Raw genomic sequence first — 16,861 nt, forward strand, 5'->3', positions numbered from 1 at the left:
ACTCACCTCAAAGCTCACTAGGCCACTTGTCTAAAGCTACGAATGCCAAATCAAAACCGATACATGTGTAGGGTAGACACCTACTGGAGGGGGCTGAGAATAATTCACTCTTCTGCTACGTTAAAGGAAACCCTCCTAATATTTCCATAGTGTACACTCTTAAATCATCTCTTTAAAAGAAGGGCATTCAGTGACTTCAGGAGGAAATTACTTCACACATGGTTAGATTTGGAAGTATTTACAATATGGTTCACACAAGAGGCTGGAGAAACACATTTTTGGGTGGTGGGGTGCACTTTTCTTGGGGTAGCCAAATTGACGTTAAATCACGAAGGAAACATTCAACCCTAAGTAAGTTTGGCACAAGCATGCACGTGCACATGTATGCACTCTCTTATGACAATACTGAAAGACGTACACACACTAATAGTGTTTTTGTGCTACCAAAATGGAAATGAATGGCTAAAAGGGCATGCTAATAAATGTTTCCTGTTGCGAGTGAAATTATGACGTACATATTAAAGTCCCTTACTCATAAAGGAAACTAATGCTCAAACCGCACCCACCCCCCCCGCACCCCAGTTTTCCTCACCTCCCAACCCTAACTGTGCGCATCATTAATGTACGTGACGATATTCCACTGTGTCAGCTAACGCTTCAATGACAGTAAAGTGTTGCTTTTTTGAGCAGAGCAGAGTTCCCCGATCACTGCCTGATTGGACGCCGCCTTGATATAATCTCTCGCGACCCAGCTCGAGCTTAGAAATATTGTCATGGAAGACTTGGACGTGAGGTCAGTAGTTAAGCCTCGTGCTTGTAGCGTTAGTCGTCTGGGCTGCTCGGCGAGCAGCCGTCACTGTCCATTCTCTTCTAGGTCTTTCCTTCTGCACTTCAGCATCCCTTTCCTTTGACTGTGAAGCATGTCCGTTACCTTCACTATGTCCTCCTCTGGAACCTAAAGAAAACACTACATCAGACAGGCTTCAGGAGAGAACCATTCAACACTTCGCCATTTAACCGGTCGCAATGCAATTAGCTTTGAATCCATTTCACTGACTACTCAACAGTCTAGGAAGTGCACTAATATTAATTGTGGACTGTAGTTTAAATAAGGGGAGATGGCTAAAAAACAGACATGGCCAACATCCAGGCACGGAAGTCCTGGATTCAAAGTTTAACTGAGCAGGTTACTGAACGACTGAGGCACTGACCATTTGATTTGATCCAGTATGCTCATGGAGTCATAGGAATCTAGGATCGTGAGCATGAAGGTAGACACGAGTTGGCCAACGCAGCTTCTCATGCATAACTTTGTATGAGAACCATAATATAATACGATCATGATCCCCGTTTGTTCGGAATCATTTAAAAACAAATAAAGAGAAGGGAAAAGCAATGACGGTCCACACGACCCTCGCATTGGTCACCATGGTAACTGGGTCAGACAGCTAAACAATACAACACTCTGTGGTGAGTAGCTGGAGGGCATTACAAAGAGCTAGACTTCAACATCTTTTAGCAACATCTGTTCTGGTATCCAGGTCCTGGGAGTTATGGGCCAGCACTAATCTACAAGGTACCTTTAGTATGAAAGAAACACAAACAACATGAGCTTGCTATCCAGTTTGTGAATAGTTCCCCTAATTATCCTTTAATTCAAACGATGGTCAGAAACCTCAGATGGCACCGAGCAGATTTGCTAAGCGGTCATCTGTTATTCCAGCATGATTTGAAAATGGGTTTTCTATATATTTAAATATAATAATCAAACAGAATATATTAATATGTGTCAATGTCACCCAATTTTAAACAAAACTAACATCAAAAATGTCCACCTGGACCACCCTGCAAACATGTCGCCTACCTCACTAACTTGCTGTTTGCCTAGTTCGGGTCTGTAGAGTTAATAATCGCAGTCATTAAAGCCTGACTGTGTCTCCAGCATCCCTTGTTAAAAGGTCATACAAAGCTCATCATTTCACTTGTGGTTCGTAACGTGGGGGTGAGGGGCAGCGCTGTTTACAGCGAGCCCCTTCAATCAGCCCAAGACCCCCATACAGACCGCAGCTCTGTAGAACGGGCTAGCACAGGAGGAGGCTCACATGACCTGGTGAGTTTGGGCAAGCAACAAAATGTCTCCTTTTTATTTTTATTTATTTATTTATGTATTATAAATCAGCAAGGTTTTATGGAGTATATGTGATGGACAGCTATTTATTACACCTCATATCGTCATTGAAAAGCCAAGATCATGGATCATGGGAAAGAGTTTTTGTGGACCATTACAAAGCTAATCTTTGGCCAGGGTCATAAACATCAAGCACTGACCTTCCGAACCTATGAACTGGCAGGGAAAAAAAAAAACAGAACTGTGTAACGCATTTCAGTAACAGCTGTATGCAGAGTCTACAGCATTTCACCAGCTGACAGGAGTTTCCCACAGCCGTGCCTGAAGACAGGAGTGCACTAGTTCACTTCATATGACAGAGTGAGAGGCTCACCAGCGCATGGTCGAAGCTGAACGTGCTGATGTAATATGCCGAGATATCGCTGTCGGCTAGAGGCCGAGAAATCTGTGCTACTATCCCACATTCATCTGAGAGGGAGAGAGGGAAAAAAATCAATTTATCATTTACAGTCGCAGGCCCCCGCAAAAAAGAAAAAAGGCAGAGGGTGTCAAACCTAAAATTCTATTTAGTGGTCCCAACAACAAATCAATCATTGGTAAAAATAAATAAATAAATAGCAAGAACTAAACGCATCTCGGCACTCCTGAGACCTGTGTTACCACTTGCTCATCACTGTTCACTGCTGCAGTGAAGTGTGGGGGAGGGGGAGACAGAGAGGTTCACTTGAAATTCACTTCAAAATTCTTCAAAGGTCTTCTTGTACACAAGATGAGGTCATGCTAAGATTTAGATGTTTGGTATAAAATTGAAACCAACACGTCTGGTGTTCAACATATTCCAATTATTTGCTGTCGAGACCATTAAAACCTTAATATTATGTACATCTACAGACACAGCTGTAAGCTGGAGAACAAACGGTCCTGTCTGTTATCTGATCATTCAGACCCAGAAACAGGCTGCACATCACATCTGTAAGCTGAGATGACGACATCATTGGCTGCAACACTGCAAGTGTAGGGTGTCTGTAGCAATATTCACCATAATTTCCTTAACGCTTATATTTTCTTATGCAAGTAGTCCGTTATGAGTTCTAAACTTTAATCTTTAGACTCCCAGTTCTAACTTTTTATGGTGTTTAAATGACTAAGGACTTCCTAGAAGCATAAATGAGAATTTTGGAAAGACGACGAATGAGTAAGACTCACCAAAGCCCAGGGGCTGGCCGCCGATTCTTACCATCTTCCAAAGCTCGCCGGAAGAGCTAGTGAAGAGCAGATCTACGGGAAATCTACACACGCCAGCCAGTCTGTTAACTCATCAAATATTTTTAATGTATGCAACTAACCATGTAAATAAGGTAAATGCATGTGAACCTTTAAAAATAGCAAAAAGGACTTTGTCTGTCTGTGTGTGACTTGCAATCACAGTTCTTGTGTCAAATTATCAATAAGGCAGTCTGGCTCTTACTGTCTCTGTGCTTCTGTGTCCATCACTAAGGAGACGTAGCCATCAATCAGAGAAAAAGAGAAGAATTTTATGCATTCCAGATCATTAGCTGGGCTGCCATCTTCTTTAGGACTGTGCATGTGTATGGATATGTGGGGTCACACATGCACACGCACACACACACACACGCACACGCACACACACGCACACACGTTCAAAAACGTTAGGCCACATTTCACAATGGGTAACAGGATTAACACATTATGCAATGCTAAGTCATTATATGTTTACTCTTTTCTTTATGTGGTAAACAAAATCAAACCAAATCATCAAGTTAAGAGCTTGTCATTTTTCATAACAGCCAACTGTAATTTTCATTTAAAAAATCTTATGAAATGAAAAGACGATCATGAGCTCATATTTTATGCATATTTTAGCAGAACTGTGCCTGGTATAGTCAGTTCCATGAAAGGTCTGCCCGGTGCTAAACGGTGTCTTCACAACACTGGCTCTGCGATGTGTTAATTAATGGGTATTCTGACAGGGAATGATTAATCACCTTAACTAAAAGCAGAACCACACAAGTAAGTGTGTTACTGATGTCAGTAGACCGGGGCGGGTGTGTGTGAGCTTCAGGATTCACATTACACACTGGTTAGATAAAGGAGTCGTAGCAGAGTCATGGAAAGGAGAGGACATGGTACTGGGTGATTCTGGGGTTAGCTGTCTTACGCGGTCTCAAGAAATAAGTGTGGATTTAAGGTGCAGTGACTGAACAGGCCACAAGTTCCTCAAACGGGAAATGCATCCTGTTGCCTGATATATGCATTACACATTCATGAATATCTTTTTTTGAAGTATTTCAAAGGCATAGTCTTTCAAAGTCGCTTGAAGTGGATTGTGACTAAGTTTTGAAGTGGGTGCAATAGACAATACGCAGAAGGTTTGATAATGTTGTTGCTTTTTAAAAGTCATTCTCCCTTTCAGATCCCTAGCATTTTCCACAGTCAAACTTCCAAACAAATCTTGGCAGGATGTGTGTGAATGGGAGAAACCTGTTTGAGTAGAAGAGGGCGTCTATAAGAGTGGTGGCCACGCCTGGAAGTGTGTCAGGATCCAAACTCATCACGCAGAACTGGTTCTTTGGAATCAACACGGGGTGCACTGTGGAATGAGGGACTAAACATCCACCCACCCAACCACCCAACCACACACACACACACACCCCGACACAAACACCACCACACAAGCTAAGATAAAACAGGGGGCAATTATCATTGTCCTTGTGTCTTTCTACCTCTATTCAAATGGGCATGTTTGAGTTGTTTGTGTGTGCACGTGCATGTGTGCATACACTGTTAATGGAGCCAGGGTTGCATGTGTATTAGGGCATTCTCACCCTCTCTGCCATTCTTCTGGAGGCCATCAGACAAGCCCTGGCTGCGCACGGGCACAAACTCGCCCTCCACCTCCCGGTAGAGGTTAAACTCCTCTGCTAACGTGTGCACCACCACTGACAGGTCCTTCTCACGCACCTGAAGCATCGTGAACACTGCACTTAGCACACTCAAGCACATAAACACGTGTGCACAAACAAACAAACATACATACATACATACATTCAAAAGCACAGGCAGGGAAACAGTGAGAACACAAACCTGTCACAAGAAACACCAGACTTGCAGAATTATCAAGCGATAAATTGAAAATTATTAAATGACAAACCAAATGCTCAGTTACAAAAACCTTTATGTGTGTAAAGGTCAAACTCTCTGTAGGATGTTTATGTAGAAAGAAAGTAGGCTATGAATGTGCAGGAGTTGGGTAAGAGAAAGGCAGAACAGACAGCCCAGGGCCTTGTTCATACATCATGTATAAACCAGTACCACATGCTGACTCAGTTCTATTGTGCACCTTAAGCACTCAGCCAGAGCCTCCTAGTTCATAAACCATGACCAGCTAACCAGCTGTAGTGAAGGGGAAAAAAAACAAACAGTTTACCAAAAAAACAAGTACGAGATGGGCCCTGTAGATAGATAGATAGATAGATAGATAGATAGATAGAGAGATAGATAGATAATAAAAATGCACCACTGTTGAACTGTGTCATCAAACCTGTAATTAACAGATTAACTGACTGCCAAACTGGTCATTAGCTACAGCTCTGACCATACTTTGGCTTGAACCATGAACTCCACAGCAACAGCAGGGACTGACCCTTACCAGGATAAAGTCCGTCTGATAGGTGGAGAGCATGAAGACGGACACGTGTTGCTCAGCCAGCGGGGCAATGACAGACTTGGCGATCTTGGTGACGCCTACAACTTGTGAGCTGCTAGAGGTGTTGCTGCTGGAGACAACGTTGAGAGGCAGCCAGGTGGAGCGCTCCACCTGCAGGTGCTGGGACGGGGGCAGCTCTGAAGGTCAGGCGCGCGCCGAGAAGGTGGAGAGAAAAGAGGAAAGATGGAGGGAAAACATAATGGTGAGAAGATACACGGAAGATGGAAGGAATCCCTAGGTGACGGAAAACGTGCCCCGCCGCAGCATGCGCGCCTTTATGCTGACACTTTTACCAAAGTATATCAGAAGTGCTGATGTCACAAGCAAGCAACCTAACCAACATAACCATGTTGGGAACCAACATGTGAACCAATATAAAAGAACTTAACCAGCTTAACCAACATAACCACCAACTCAACAGGCTCAAACATGCTCCGCTGAGAGGCGCTCCAAGCCCTCTTTTCCATGCAGACACTAGCAACCAAACTAGAAAGTGCCGCGGTCTTTGTGAACCAACAAACAACATAAGCAATCAACAGGTCCAAATCAGCTCTCCCCACTCTGAATCAAAGCTCTCGTGAAATTTCTTTCACTTCCTCCACTTGTTGATTTCAGTAAACCAGCTAACGATAAATTAGGTTTATTTTAAATCGACCACAAACAGCCCTGTGACAGGATGTCACATGCAATAGCGCAAGATACAGTGTAACAGAGTCCGCACCGTTACACACACACTGACATAATGGGAATGCATTATTGTACATGCTTCTATTTAGGACTGATCCGAGGCCAGTTGTGTCACTTTCTGTATCCTGATTTGGGTTGTGGAAATTGGTCTCAGATCAGCATTAGAAAGGGGCAAGCTCTAGGCTGAATGGAAGATGGTGCAATTAGTGAAATTTACCCCCTATTTCCTATAAGCTGATGACTAGAGAACACAGAATGAGAGGCCACAGCATCCTGTATGAAGTCAGAGGCATGCTATGTATTTGTCATAGCTCAAACATGTGTTAAGGGACCTGTTCTAATGTAATATCGACACTGCTCCTCCCCCATAGCACACTGAAGTTGTACATTAGTTGTACAACTAAAGTTGTAAAAGGTTGTACACTGATTGGACACCAGCACAACCAGTGACAGTAACTCAATCAGGAACAGTGAAGCAGAACACATCCATCATAAAAGACTGAATTACACACACAGGCAAAAAGGAAGTAGCACTATGGCTGTTAAGACAAACTTTTTTACCTTTTCCAGCTGTGCAAGGCACAGACCTGAATAAACATGCATGTGCAGACGTAGTTTCTAATGTCTCTGGCATCTATTCTGGCAGACAGAGACAGAATGCTGTTGAGGACACAGTGAAGGGCCTCACTCCCTAAAGAGTCCCCATCAACAGCTTCCCCCTGCAGCTGCACTTGACACTCCATTCAAACAGCTCCACAAAGGCAGCTGATGTTTTACAGTGGTAGTGAGACATTATGATGGTCAGGTGAAATTTTACAATGGTAGTGAGACATTATGAAGATCAGCTGAGATTTTACGAGATGGTGAGACGCTACCAGCTGACAGTCAAAGCTTTGGACCAAGCATTATAGAAAGCTGTTTGAATGAATTGAATGAATGTGTGTGTGTGTCTGGTACCTTTAAATCCATCTTCATCAAGGACAACTGTGTAATTTTCTGGAGTCTCTGTCAGACTGAAGAATTTGCATCTGTGTAACAGGGAGAACCATTTGACAGGTCAAAGAAAAATACAAAAACCAAAGAAAGTAAAACAGGGATGGGAGAGTGGGTTGGGGGTGAAAGGATGAGACAGAACAAAGAGTGATGGAGAGTGCACAAGACGGACAGAGGGAGAGATGAGCAAACCAGTGTTCGCGAGACGAGATAGAAAGACAGAAAGAGGAAGGGGAGATAGAAAGCGAGGCAGAGGAAGTGAGAGTGAGAGTAAGAGATGTGTGATTGTACAAAAACAATGACAAAAACTAATGATTGCTATTAAGAGTTTCCTGTGGTGGGACGATGTTGGCTATAGGCCAGACGTACTAGGACACAGGAACTCGCAGGCATGCACAGACACACACAAACACAGACACAGCATCTACTCTTGGTTCTATTAAGAGATAACATCCCTACTATTGCATAGCCACGAAGTCAAATCCAGCATCGGAAAGCCTTAGACAGATTGTGCCATTTACTCACAATAAGGGAACACAGGAGTGTGTGTGTATGTGTGTGTGTGTGTGTGTGTGTGTGTGTGTGTGTGTGTGTGGTCGTTACATAATCTCAGGCCTTGATCTAAATTATTCATGAGTTGGCATTATAACCCAGGACAGTGTGGTCAAGAGTCATGGCAAATTGAGATTGTGCAGTCTTGCCCAGTGTAGCACCCCTAATACCCTAGATAAACCATATTCAGCAAGAGCACTTATGAGGACATCCTACTGGATTTGTTGTTTTTGTGGACCTATTTTGCGAAGAGCTGCACACAGACACAGACAACTGCAGGCCAATCAAAGTAGTGATGGGGGGGGGAGCTCAGGGTGGCAGCCTTGTTAGCTACCCCAAAACCCTTCCTGTTCTCCTTCAGAACCTTTAGGGCTGCACTTCCTGCGAACGCACCAAAGCCTTTGCCCTTCTAACACAGTGAGGGAGAGTGAAAAGCATGTAGAAGATGGGGTGTGAGAGAGAGAGAGAGAGAGAGAGAGAGAGAGAGAGAGAGAGAGAGAGAGAGAGAGAGAGCGAGAGAGATGTACCTAACCTCCTGTCACAGATTGGGCTTTTATAACCATGCTTTTGATTCAACAGATCAGACTGCTCTTGGCACCATTTCACAGCTTCTCAACACCCTCCACAAACCATGAGATGTCACAGTTGTAGCTAAGAGCCTCATGGTTGAAATACTGGAATCCACATGCAACACAAGAGACTACAAAGAGCTGCATCTGCTTTATATCATATTTAATGAACGCGAGACCAAGTTGGCAAAAATGAAGAACACATTCTTCTAGGTTCTGTGTAGCTGCTCTAGTTGTCAACGAAGAAGACCAACTACAGCACTTTACCGAATCCAAAAGTCGACTATCCACGTTGTGTTCATAAACCATCAACAACAACCTACAACTCCACAGCCTGCAGGCGTCCACCAACTTCCTGCAGAACTGGATACACCACGTGTTACATGAAGCAGAATCTCTCAATTAGCTGGATCATTTGTGCCAAAGGTCAAAACTGTCCAATAGGAGAAGCGGCCATGACCGTTCCTACCAGACAATCTTAACTGCTAGCGTAAGTTATGCGACTAACAGGAATACTATATACCTCAACCTACAAACTGAGCGCTGATGTTTGTGTGGGTGCCAGTTGCGGGGTTCACTAGTTTTGCTGCACCATCACACAGCACACAAATAAGTGCGGGAGGAGTTGTCCAAACGCCAGCAGACTAAAGAAATAAAACAAGACGTTTGGGGGTTCTCTCTCTCCTCTGCTGTGAGAACACCACAATGTCAATGGATTTTAGGAGCAAAACAACTAGGCATTTTTACATAAGCACGTTTACTGAGTTTCTAGACCTTTGGCCAACATCCACTTGACAGTCCTCTAGCCCCTTTGAGTCATTCATCGTCTGTGTTATGCAGAGGCACATGTACACATTGTTCCTAATTACAGTCAGGACATCACTTGGATACATTATGTAACGCAATACTAATAAACAAGGTTGTTGTTTTGGAGGGGGGTATATTTTTTGTATCGATATTTACATTCTAAATGTGCTGAATAACACTAAACATGTTTAAGAACAGATTAAAGTGGAGAAACTCCATTTAGGTGTTAGGTGAGTTGTTAATGCTGGGAATCAGTCTGGAGTCTTATCCGATTAAGCAGTATTCATTCCGTTAACACACAAGAGCGCTACTTTTGCAATTATTTTATATTTCTAGGCCAAGACGCTTCTATTTATTACGTTCATAACAAGCGCAATACTCTCAACGTGCAAGACTTCTCATGTGCTTTTGAGAATAGGCACGTCGACAGCTTACCCAACACTGTCCCTTTCCCCTTTTCTGACTGGGTACAACAAAATATGGAAGGAAAAAAAAAAAAAAAAGTCAGTTGCCTCTATTTCGAGATGACTTCCTGCCACCCGTTCATTTGCGGTGCAGAACGACTACACAGCTGAACAGATCTCCCGGCGAACTGGACCGGAGGGCCTGTTCGTGTGCAGTCCTTTGCTCCTTCTCTCAACAAGCAACGAAGACGCACTAAAGCAGCCAGTCTGGCCATCTAAACCACCGATCTAAATCAATGGGAGGGTGAACACGAGAATAGACAGCCAGAGATGTATGCGACAAGATCAATAGGGGAAACTGGGAAGCTAGGTTAGTTAAGTAGCGGTGACCGGGCGTATACAGATGGTAATGGACTTACCTCGTCCTGTGCCTTAGAAATATTAATTTTATTAGTGGGTGGGTGTACATTTCCAGGCCATTTTTGTTGATACATGTCACCCTCAGCCTGTGGTCTAAAATGTGCAAGTCCATTGCCTCTTCTCCAAAAGATACTGTTTAAGCAATACGTGCTTAGAGTCGAGCACCCTTAAAAATAACCTCGAACAGTGTTTCTATCTACGTAACTGTGCATTCTCAATAGAGTTTTTCACACAAGCACTCTGCAATAAAAGCAAACACGCTCGATGTAGTTCTATTCGTGGACCATACTGTGCTCAAAGAAATGGAGCCTGCAAACACGCCCCTGAGCTCTTAAAGGTACAGCGACCTGCGAGCAACGTGTACGACTTGACGGGATGGCGAATCGAAGCCTAACATGCCCGAATGAGTTATTTACGGCAACAGATCTTATCTAATACTACACAAACACAAAACTGTTTAATAAAGCAGCAGACATCCATCTGTTTTTTTGTTTCAACATTTAATGCCTTGTTAATTAAACGTATTGTTCATTTAAAATGAATATTAGAAATTGCTGTCTACCTAACCATATGTGCAGTTATAATCACAATATCTAATCATCAGCTAAATTCATACAAGGCCCGCAATACAGCTACTTGAGTGATATGGAAATCATTTAATGCTTAAACATTAATTATTCCAGATCATGAGGTGAAGCGCTCTTCTATGTAAACGTTTTGTTTTAGACTCACATAGGGTCATGGGCTTTACTCACAGTTCCCTGGCCTCTGATGAGAGGTGCATGTGACGGCAGACACAAGGACAACTTGAACAACTTGGTCTATTGATCGCAAAAAGAGCAACGCAGACCTACAAGTCGCAAACCTGCATCCAAACGACACCTTAGGCTGCACAAAGTGGCATTCCAAACTGTGGACCCTGCACCGGTGGCATAATGTTAGGATGATGAAGAGAATTCATTAGTGGCCTATTGCACCATGTCACCTTCTATGCTTCACTGATCTGACTGAGAGCACCATCAGGCAGTTTATGGTCCGCATGCCTAGCTTGATTGCATTAGTGTCATTTAGCTGACAAAGCAACTCACAGTTCTGACTCAACAAGGGGTTCAGGGGCCCAACAGAGTCAACCGGGCAGCGGTGGGACTTGAACAGTCCAGTACCGTAACCACTACGCTACTGCTGCCGCTGCCATAGTCACAAGCGCTGCTACTTGCCCTTTCTTTACTTGGATGGCTGAATGCATTATATGCTTATGTTTGTTTAGAATCGCAGGCCTTGGCAACACAGTTTTTTTAGTTGAATCGTCAAAATTTCTTGCATGGTCTTCACCTGATTTTCACTTGTCTCCAGATACCGGACATTAGACTTAGTGGGCCGGTTTCCCACACACGGATTAAACCTAGTCTTAGAATGTATTGCAGTACAGATGGTGAATCAGTGAATCAGTTTCATTCTGTTGATGTAGTTGACATATAGTGTAGTGACATATATATTATTGTCAATATCTTGATATTGACATCATCTTGTTACACAGGGGTAATTTGCATATTGGTATGATTGCCATTCTCCTTCTGTTGTTTCTCTTCTTGATACCTTTACACTATCAAGTGGCCTACTTATAGCCATTTGAATCTTGCCTGGATCTATATGCAGTAGCTCAACACTCACAAATATGCCACTGCTATATCACTGCTGGGTAGCTGACAAATTGTGGCTTACAACAGATGGTTACAGTCTAATTAGGCAGTTATAAATTACACAGGTTTATATTTATATAATTATACAGATATATGTGTTTAGCAAAGTGTGCTGCATGTGTAGATGATATGTAGGTGGTTAAAGTGGCTGGTGAATGCGTAATATATCTTTTATTGCATTTAAAATAAAATCTTGTAAGCTCAAGGCAAGCACCACATAACAGTACAGTGATGAATATTCATTTACTGGCTGGATGAACGCATATAAATGCACACTTGTTTGTTTAATTCATTTACTCGCTCTGTGGCTGAGTGAAAAGACACTCGTGGGGCTCTGTGTTTGCAGACTTTATGAGGATTAATGGTTTAAGGAGCCGACTCTGAACCGGCTTTGCCATCACCCCAGGGTTGGCTGTCAATTTTCTATCAGGCCTGTACATAATAGTCTTTTTGTGTGCCGCTACAGGACCATTGTTGGGGTAAAGCCCTTACTGTGACATCAGGAAGCTGGTCGGCCATGTATAGTAACTCATAATTGGGAGTTGGCATGACGTGAAATTATGGTTTGGCATCATCATCACAGTTTGGAATTATCTTTCCCTGTGACTGGATGTTTCAGCACAAATAGCTGCATGGAGCCCTTGTTTAGGAATAGGGTTCAGCTTTTGACCTGCTCGCTGTTTTCTTTAACTTTTGGCATTCTCTCAGTGAGCCGCTCGTGAGATTCTAGCAAACCACCAAGAGCAGATGGGGTCCAATTTCTGAACAGTATGCCAATCTAATTTGAGTACTCTCTATCTCTCTGAAGGATTGTACAGCCTTGCCTCACAGAGGGACAGTTTGATCTGGAAATGATTGGAGTGCATGTTTGCTTCAGTGATGGAAGCCTGTGGTCAGAGGCCTTGCTGGAGCACAGCATGCCAAGACGGCTGCGCTAACGCTAATGGCTGCTATGAATGCAGTAGGGTTTTTATCCCAAAGTACTCAGTAGCATAGCAGCTAACAAACAAACTCACACAGAATCAACCACAAACTGTGCACAGATGCAGCAAACTGGACTGGGGGCAAATAAATTTCAATTTATGGTATTATAACCCCTTGATAATATTATAATATGACAACATGACACATTATTAATAATTAAAAAACAGTTGAATTCACAAGAAAAAAAATTACTAGTTCTGGAAATTAAGGCATTAACCAAATAATTAACCAATCCAATGTTTTTCATTCATTTTAAAATAAACCAATAAATCTTGTTTTGGTTGAGTATGTCAGCTGCAGTTATTTTTTTCTCCCACAAGAGTTACATCCAGTGCAGAAAGGAATTCCAAACAGAGCCTCACCACCTGCCCCCAGGCTGTGTGTTACCCACACACCACTGCCTCCTCTGGTAGGTGTGTTACACACACACACACACACACACACACACACACACACACACACACACACACACACACACACACACACACACACACACACACACGCACTACTGCCTCCTCTGTCATTGCAGAGGAGAAGTCTTTGTGGGAACCAAAATCCTGGACTCCATACTTTGGATTAAAGGTACTGTAAAGGAAAGTGTTCAAGAAAAAAAATGTTCAACTAACACTTGGATAGAAGAGAAAACCTAGTTACCATTTAGTTAACACTTAAAACTAAGTGTTTGAGATTTGTAAAACTATGGTTGCATGTCCCATCCTCGAGTAAAGATTTAAATAAGTGTATTGCGCAATAAAAGGGTTTGTTTTCAATCTTAAAGTTGCATCTTGTTTTACTAAACCTGACTTACATACAGGACTAATTATCATATGGAGTTCTACAGTGACCCACTAGATGGCGACAAGAGTTTGACTAAAACGCATGGATATGTTCGTCTCACCTGTGTAGTGCACACTGGCATCCCAGCCCTCCTTCAACCACGCTGAGTTCCTGGTCTCCTCTCTGGACTGCAGGTCCGTATAAGCTACAGACACAGAAATTCATTATATGCTAGGCTGCATGAGAATGGACTTCATCTCACAGAGCTAAACTTACCCCACAGATGGTGAACCACATACAGCTCTCCGATCTGTGTGAAGAATCCCCCTACAGCTTCGTTGTTATTTTGGCGGTATTTGATTGCTCGAGCCCTATGAGATGGAAAATATTATTAATAAAATATAATAAAAGACTTGTGGAAGAGACAATATATGCATATCCTTCATGCTTATAAGTGTGTTAAATTACAATATTCTGTGGACTTACCAGTGGTTTCCCCATTCAATCATTGATCCAGGCTTCATTGTACATGCACAAAGAAGGTTGTGAGGTTAAATATTGCACTATACTTCTAATATTTCATCTGCTTGTAAACAAATAAAACAATTTAACTACTTGAAGTAAATGTCCTAAAACTCCATGCCTTTTTCACCCTCAGACAGTATGCATATACATACGCTAACAGCAGTATGCAGAAAAAGTACCTTTAACCTGTATGTTCTCAGTTCGTATATATTGGGTCCAGTTCTGGGTACAGGCTGGTTCCAGAAGCTGAACTCAAGAAGAAGTTGGTTCCTTTGAGAGATTAACATCTTGCTCCTTTCCCTGTGAAACTCAAGATATGCCTGGACACATCATATCCAATATAGACAGAGGAAACAGAGAACAAAAGCTATGTAAATGTAACTAAGATGAACATAAACTGAACCAAAGATTAGGTCATTATTGATTAGGTCATTATTGCTGCCAAAGTGCATAGTGCATAGAGGAACTGTATCCCTTCATGTGTGCTTATGTCTACGAAATAACAGACAAGACCACTGATCTGAGGTCAATGGAAACAGCACAACAGAGAGGCCACAAGTATAAAATGTGTCCATCAGGAAAAATGACCTGTCAGAGAGTTCTGCAGTTTGCAGTGTGTGTATTCAATGTATACACATACATGAGGTTATCGTGAACAAGAACTGAGCGAATGATCAAATTACCTTACTGAGTCTGAGTTTGTTCAAACATTCTGTTAGTACAGGATACCCGCCATAGTATCTCCACAGATGCACTACAACAGACGAACAACGGGAGTCACCACTGCACCACATGACAACTCTAAACTTAGTATAATAAAGTCAGTTTGCCTTTTGGAGAATTGAAAAATGCCATGGAAATATTATTACAAACAAACATAGTAATATACAGGGAAAAGGCAACTACAGATTATGGTAAATATCACAGATTAAGAAGACATAACGAAGACTGTTCTTTTTTTAGCCCCACCTGCCTGATCTTGCTCCCCATACCACGTGTTCCAACTGCCCGCCACTTCACACGGGTAATCTGCATTACTGTGCAGTTCTCTGTGGACCTCATCACTAACAGTGCACACAGAAAGTGAACATTACAATTACTCTGTTATTACTTTCACAATGAGATCTTAATGTAAAACGTCTTCTCCACGCCAGAGGATGGAACATGTATTTCATTTAAATAGGCAGTAGGTTTCTTAGTAAACTTGCTATCCAAGAGGTCATTGATTAATGAAAATAATTTGCAGATAATTTAAAATGGGATTAAGTGGGATAAAGTGTTCATCTACTCACGATAGATTGTTGTAGGCCTCCAAGCACTCTGGCTTGACATTGTGAACTGGAGGAAAGATTAAAAGCATATATTTGTGGAAATAAACAAAGGTGCAGAGGTTCTCGGTTCAGTGCATGGGGATCTGCTGCCAGGCTAGCTTGGTACTCTGTTCCAGTTCTTCAAACACCTGAACCAGGCGACCAAGAGCTGCAGGAAAGCAGTTTAATTCAATATGCCCTGTCTGACATATTCCTACTGTTGTGCATGCAGATTTACAGACATGTACACCACAAACAAGCACAGTTTTGAAACGCTCTGATGGGTCATTAGGTTCTGCTGCTGTGTGATATTTAAAGGGAGGCACCAACAGTGCTGTGCAAGAGAAGTGGCTCACACTGGATCTCGTAGAGGCCGCTTGTGGCTTTCTTGGCGAGCAGGCTGGAGTGGGCATCTTTCCTGGCATCTTTCTTGATGTCGTAGGCAAACAGGGACCTCAACCAACCACCAAAATATCTTCTATCTGCCAAACTCCTAATCAGTTTCAAATGAAAGCAAAGTTTCATAATATATATTACGTAAAGTATAAATAGCAAGTGTTTGGTGTCATGGTGGTCTAACTAATGCAAATTATGCCGTTTGTGTTTAATCGCAGAGTAGAGGCTGCTAGAAACATGGTAAGCGGTACTGTATCCAAATTACGACCATGCAAAAACGGGGGGGGGGGAAATGGATTTAAATCGTCATTCGGAATACATTCGTTGCAAAGACAGCCGATTACCTGGATTTCAGCAGCAAGACGAAAGTTTCGCACAAAAATCCCTGCTTCCTAAGAGTTAGAGACGTCCGCGGCGCCATGGGTTTAGATGTTGTTCAAAGCTAAACAATTATCAGGTCTTTTGTCCCAACATAAAGCAGGCTAAGTTGCAACACTTTCGAAACTTTTCAGTTAATGTTTAACGTATTTGTGTCTATGCGTAAGCAAACGTGCCATTCGTGGCGCTACCTTTGATCGACCTTTATCGTTTCAAGAGCCTAGACTATACATTTGCTTGACACAATCCTGTTAACTCAGTGGTCCGTGTTATAGACGAATGAGTGAATTACCTCCATGAGTAAATATATTGACTATCTTTGGCTCAAAACTTGTCGTTATTGGACTAAACGAATACTTGCTTAAAGCCACAAATTTGTAAGGCTGTTGATGGGTTGTCTATATCAGCTCTGTGGTGCTATTATTTATTTTTAAGTACTAAGAATATTCTTATACATAAATAACTTTGCATGTGACTGTGTTTCACTGGCTGCTGGGTTTTGCA

General features: G+C 42.5%; 2 protein-coding genes and 1 long non-coding RNA gene across 3 annotated transcripts in view; 1 reads left to right on the top strand and 2 right to left on the bottom strand.

The window, feature by feature from the left end:
- castor1 (cytosolic arginine sensor for mTORC1 subunit 1) overlaps nucleotides 1–10,585 on the bottom strand; it is an 11,178-nt gene extending 593 nt beyond the window's left edge. Inside the window, exons 1-9 of the mRNA XM_027010600.3 lie at nucleotides 10,287–10,585; nucleotides 7,500–7,570; nucleotides 5,799–5,992; nucleotides 4,975–5,110; nucleotides 4,631–4,754; nucleotides 3,597–3,707; nucleotides 3,335–3,417; nucleotides 2,502–2,596; nucleotides 1–955 (exon numbers count right to left, since the gene is read on the bottom strand). The exon at nucleotides 1–955 is cut by the window's left edge and continues 593 nt beyond it. Of these exons, the coding sequence (XP_026866401.2) occupies nucleotides 854–955; nucleotides 2,502–2,596; nucleotides 3,335–3,417; nucleotides 3,597–3,707; nucleotides 4,631–4,754; nucleotides 4,975–5,110; nucleotides 5,799–5,992; nucleotides 7,500–7,570; nucleotides 10,287–10,399 (1,029 nt within the window). The 5' untranslated portion in view covers nucleotides 10,400–10,585 and the 3' untranslated portion in view covers nucleotides 1–853. The remainder of the gene's footprint in view (nucleotides 956–2,501; nucleotides 2,597–3,334; nucleotides 3,418–3,596; nucleotides 3,708–4,630; nucleotides 4,755–4,974; nucleotides 5,111–5,798; nucleotides 5,993–7,499; nucleotides 7,571–10,286) is intronic.
- Nucleotides 10,586–13,384: 2,799 nt separating this feature from the next.
- On the bottom strand, nucleotides 13,385–16,476 carry nipsnap1 (nipsnap homolog 1 (C. elegans)). The gene is made up of 10 exons (XM_027010635.3): nucleotides 16,324–16,476; nucleotides 15,940–16,076; nucleotides 15,566–15,611; nucleotides 15,243–15,337; nucleotides 14,957–15,027; nucleotides 14,453–14,593; nucleotides 14,235–14,266; nucleotides 14,025–14,119; nucleotides 13,870–13,953; nucleotides 13,385–13,556 (listed from the first exon to the last, which is right to left on the bottom strand). The coding sequence occupies exons 1-10, from the start codon at nucleotides 16,398–16,400 to the stop codon at nucleotides 13,492–13,494; spliced, it is 843 nt and encodes a 280-aa protein (XP_026866436.2). The 5' UTR covers nucleotides 16,401–16,476; the 3' UTR covers nucleotides 13,385–13,491.
- On the top strand, nucleotides 13,465–14,133 carry LOC118242017 (uncharacterized). The gene is made up of 3 exons (XR_004776497.2): nucleotides 13,465–13,553; nucleotides 13,786–13,942; nucleotides 14,032–14,133. It is a non-coding gene; the product is annotated as an uncharacterized LOC118242017 (long non-coding RNA).
- Nucleotides 16,477–16,861: the final 385 nt, after the last annotated feature.

This window comes from Electrophorus electricus, chromosome 5, assembly GCF_041902795.1.
Source record: "Electrophorus electricus isolate QZ-2024a chromosome 5, ASM4190279v1, whole genome shotgun sequence".
Taxonomy (NCBI): domain Eukaryota; kingdom Metazoa; phylum Chordata; class Actinopteri; order Gymnotiformes; family Gymnotidae; genus Electrophorus; species Electrophorus electricus.

What these genes read in the sequence shown, in the direction of transcription:
- nipsnap1 (XM_027010635.3), bottom strand. Translation starts at nt 16,400, where the DNA reads ATGGCGCCGCGGACGTCTCTAACTCTTAGGAAGCAGGGATTTTTGTGC. An exon ending in TGGGGAGCAAGATCAGGCAG is followed by an intron (nt 15,028 to 15,242) that starts GTGGGGCTAAAA and finishes CGTCTGTTGTAG; the next exon opens with TGCATCTGTGGAGATACTAT. An exon ending in TGTGGTTCACCATCTGTGGG is followed by an intron (nt 13,954 to 14,024) that starts GTAAGTTTAGCT and finishes CTGTGTCTGTAG; the next exon opens with CTTATACGGACCTGCAGTCC.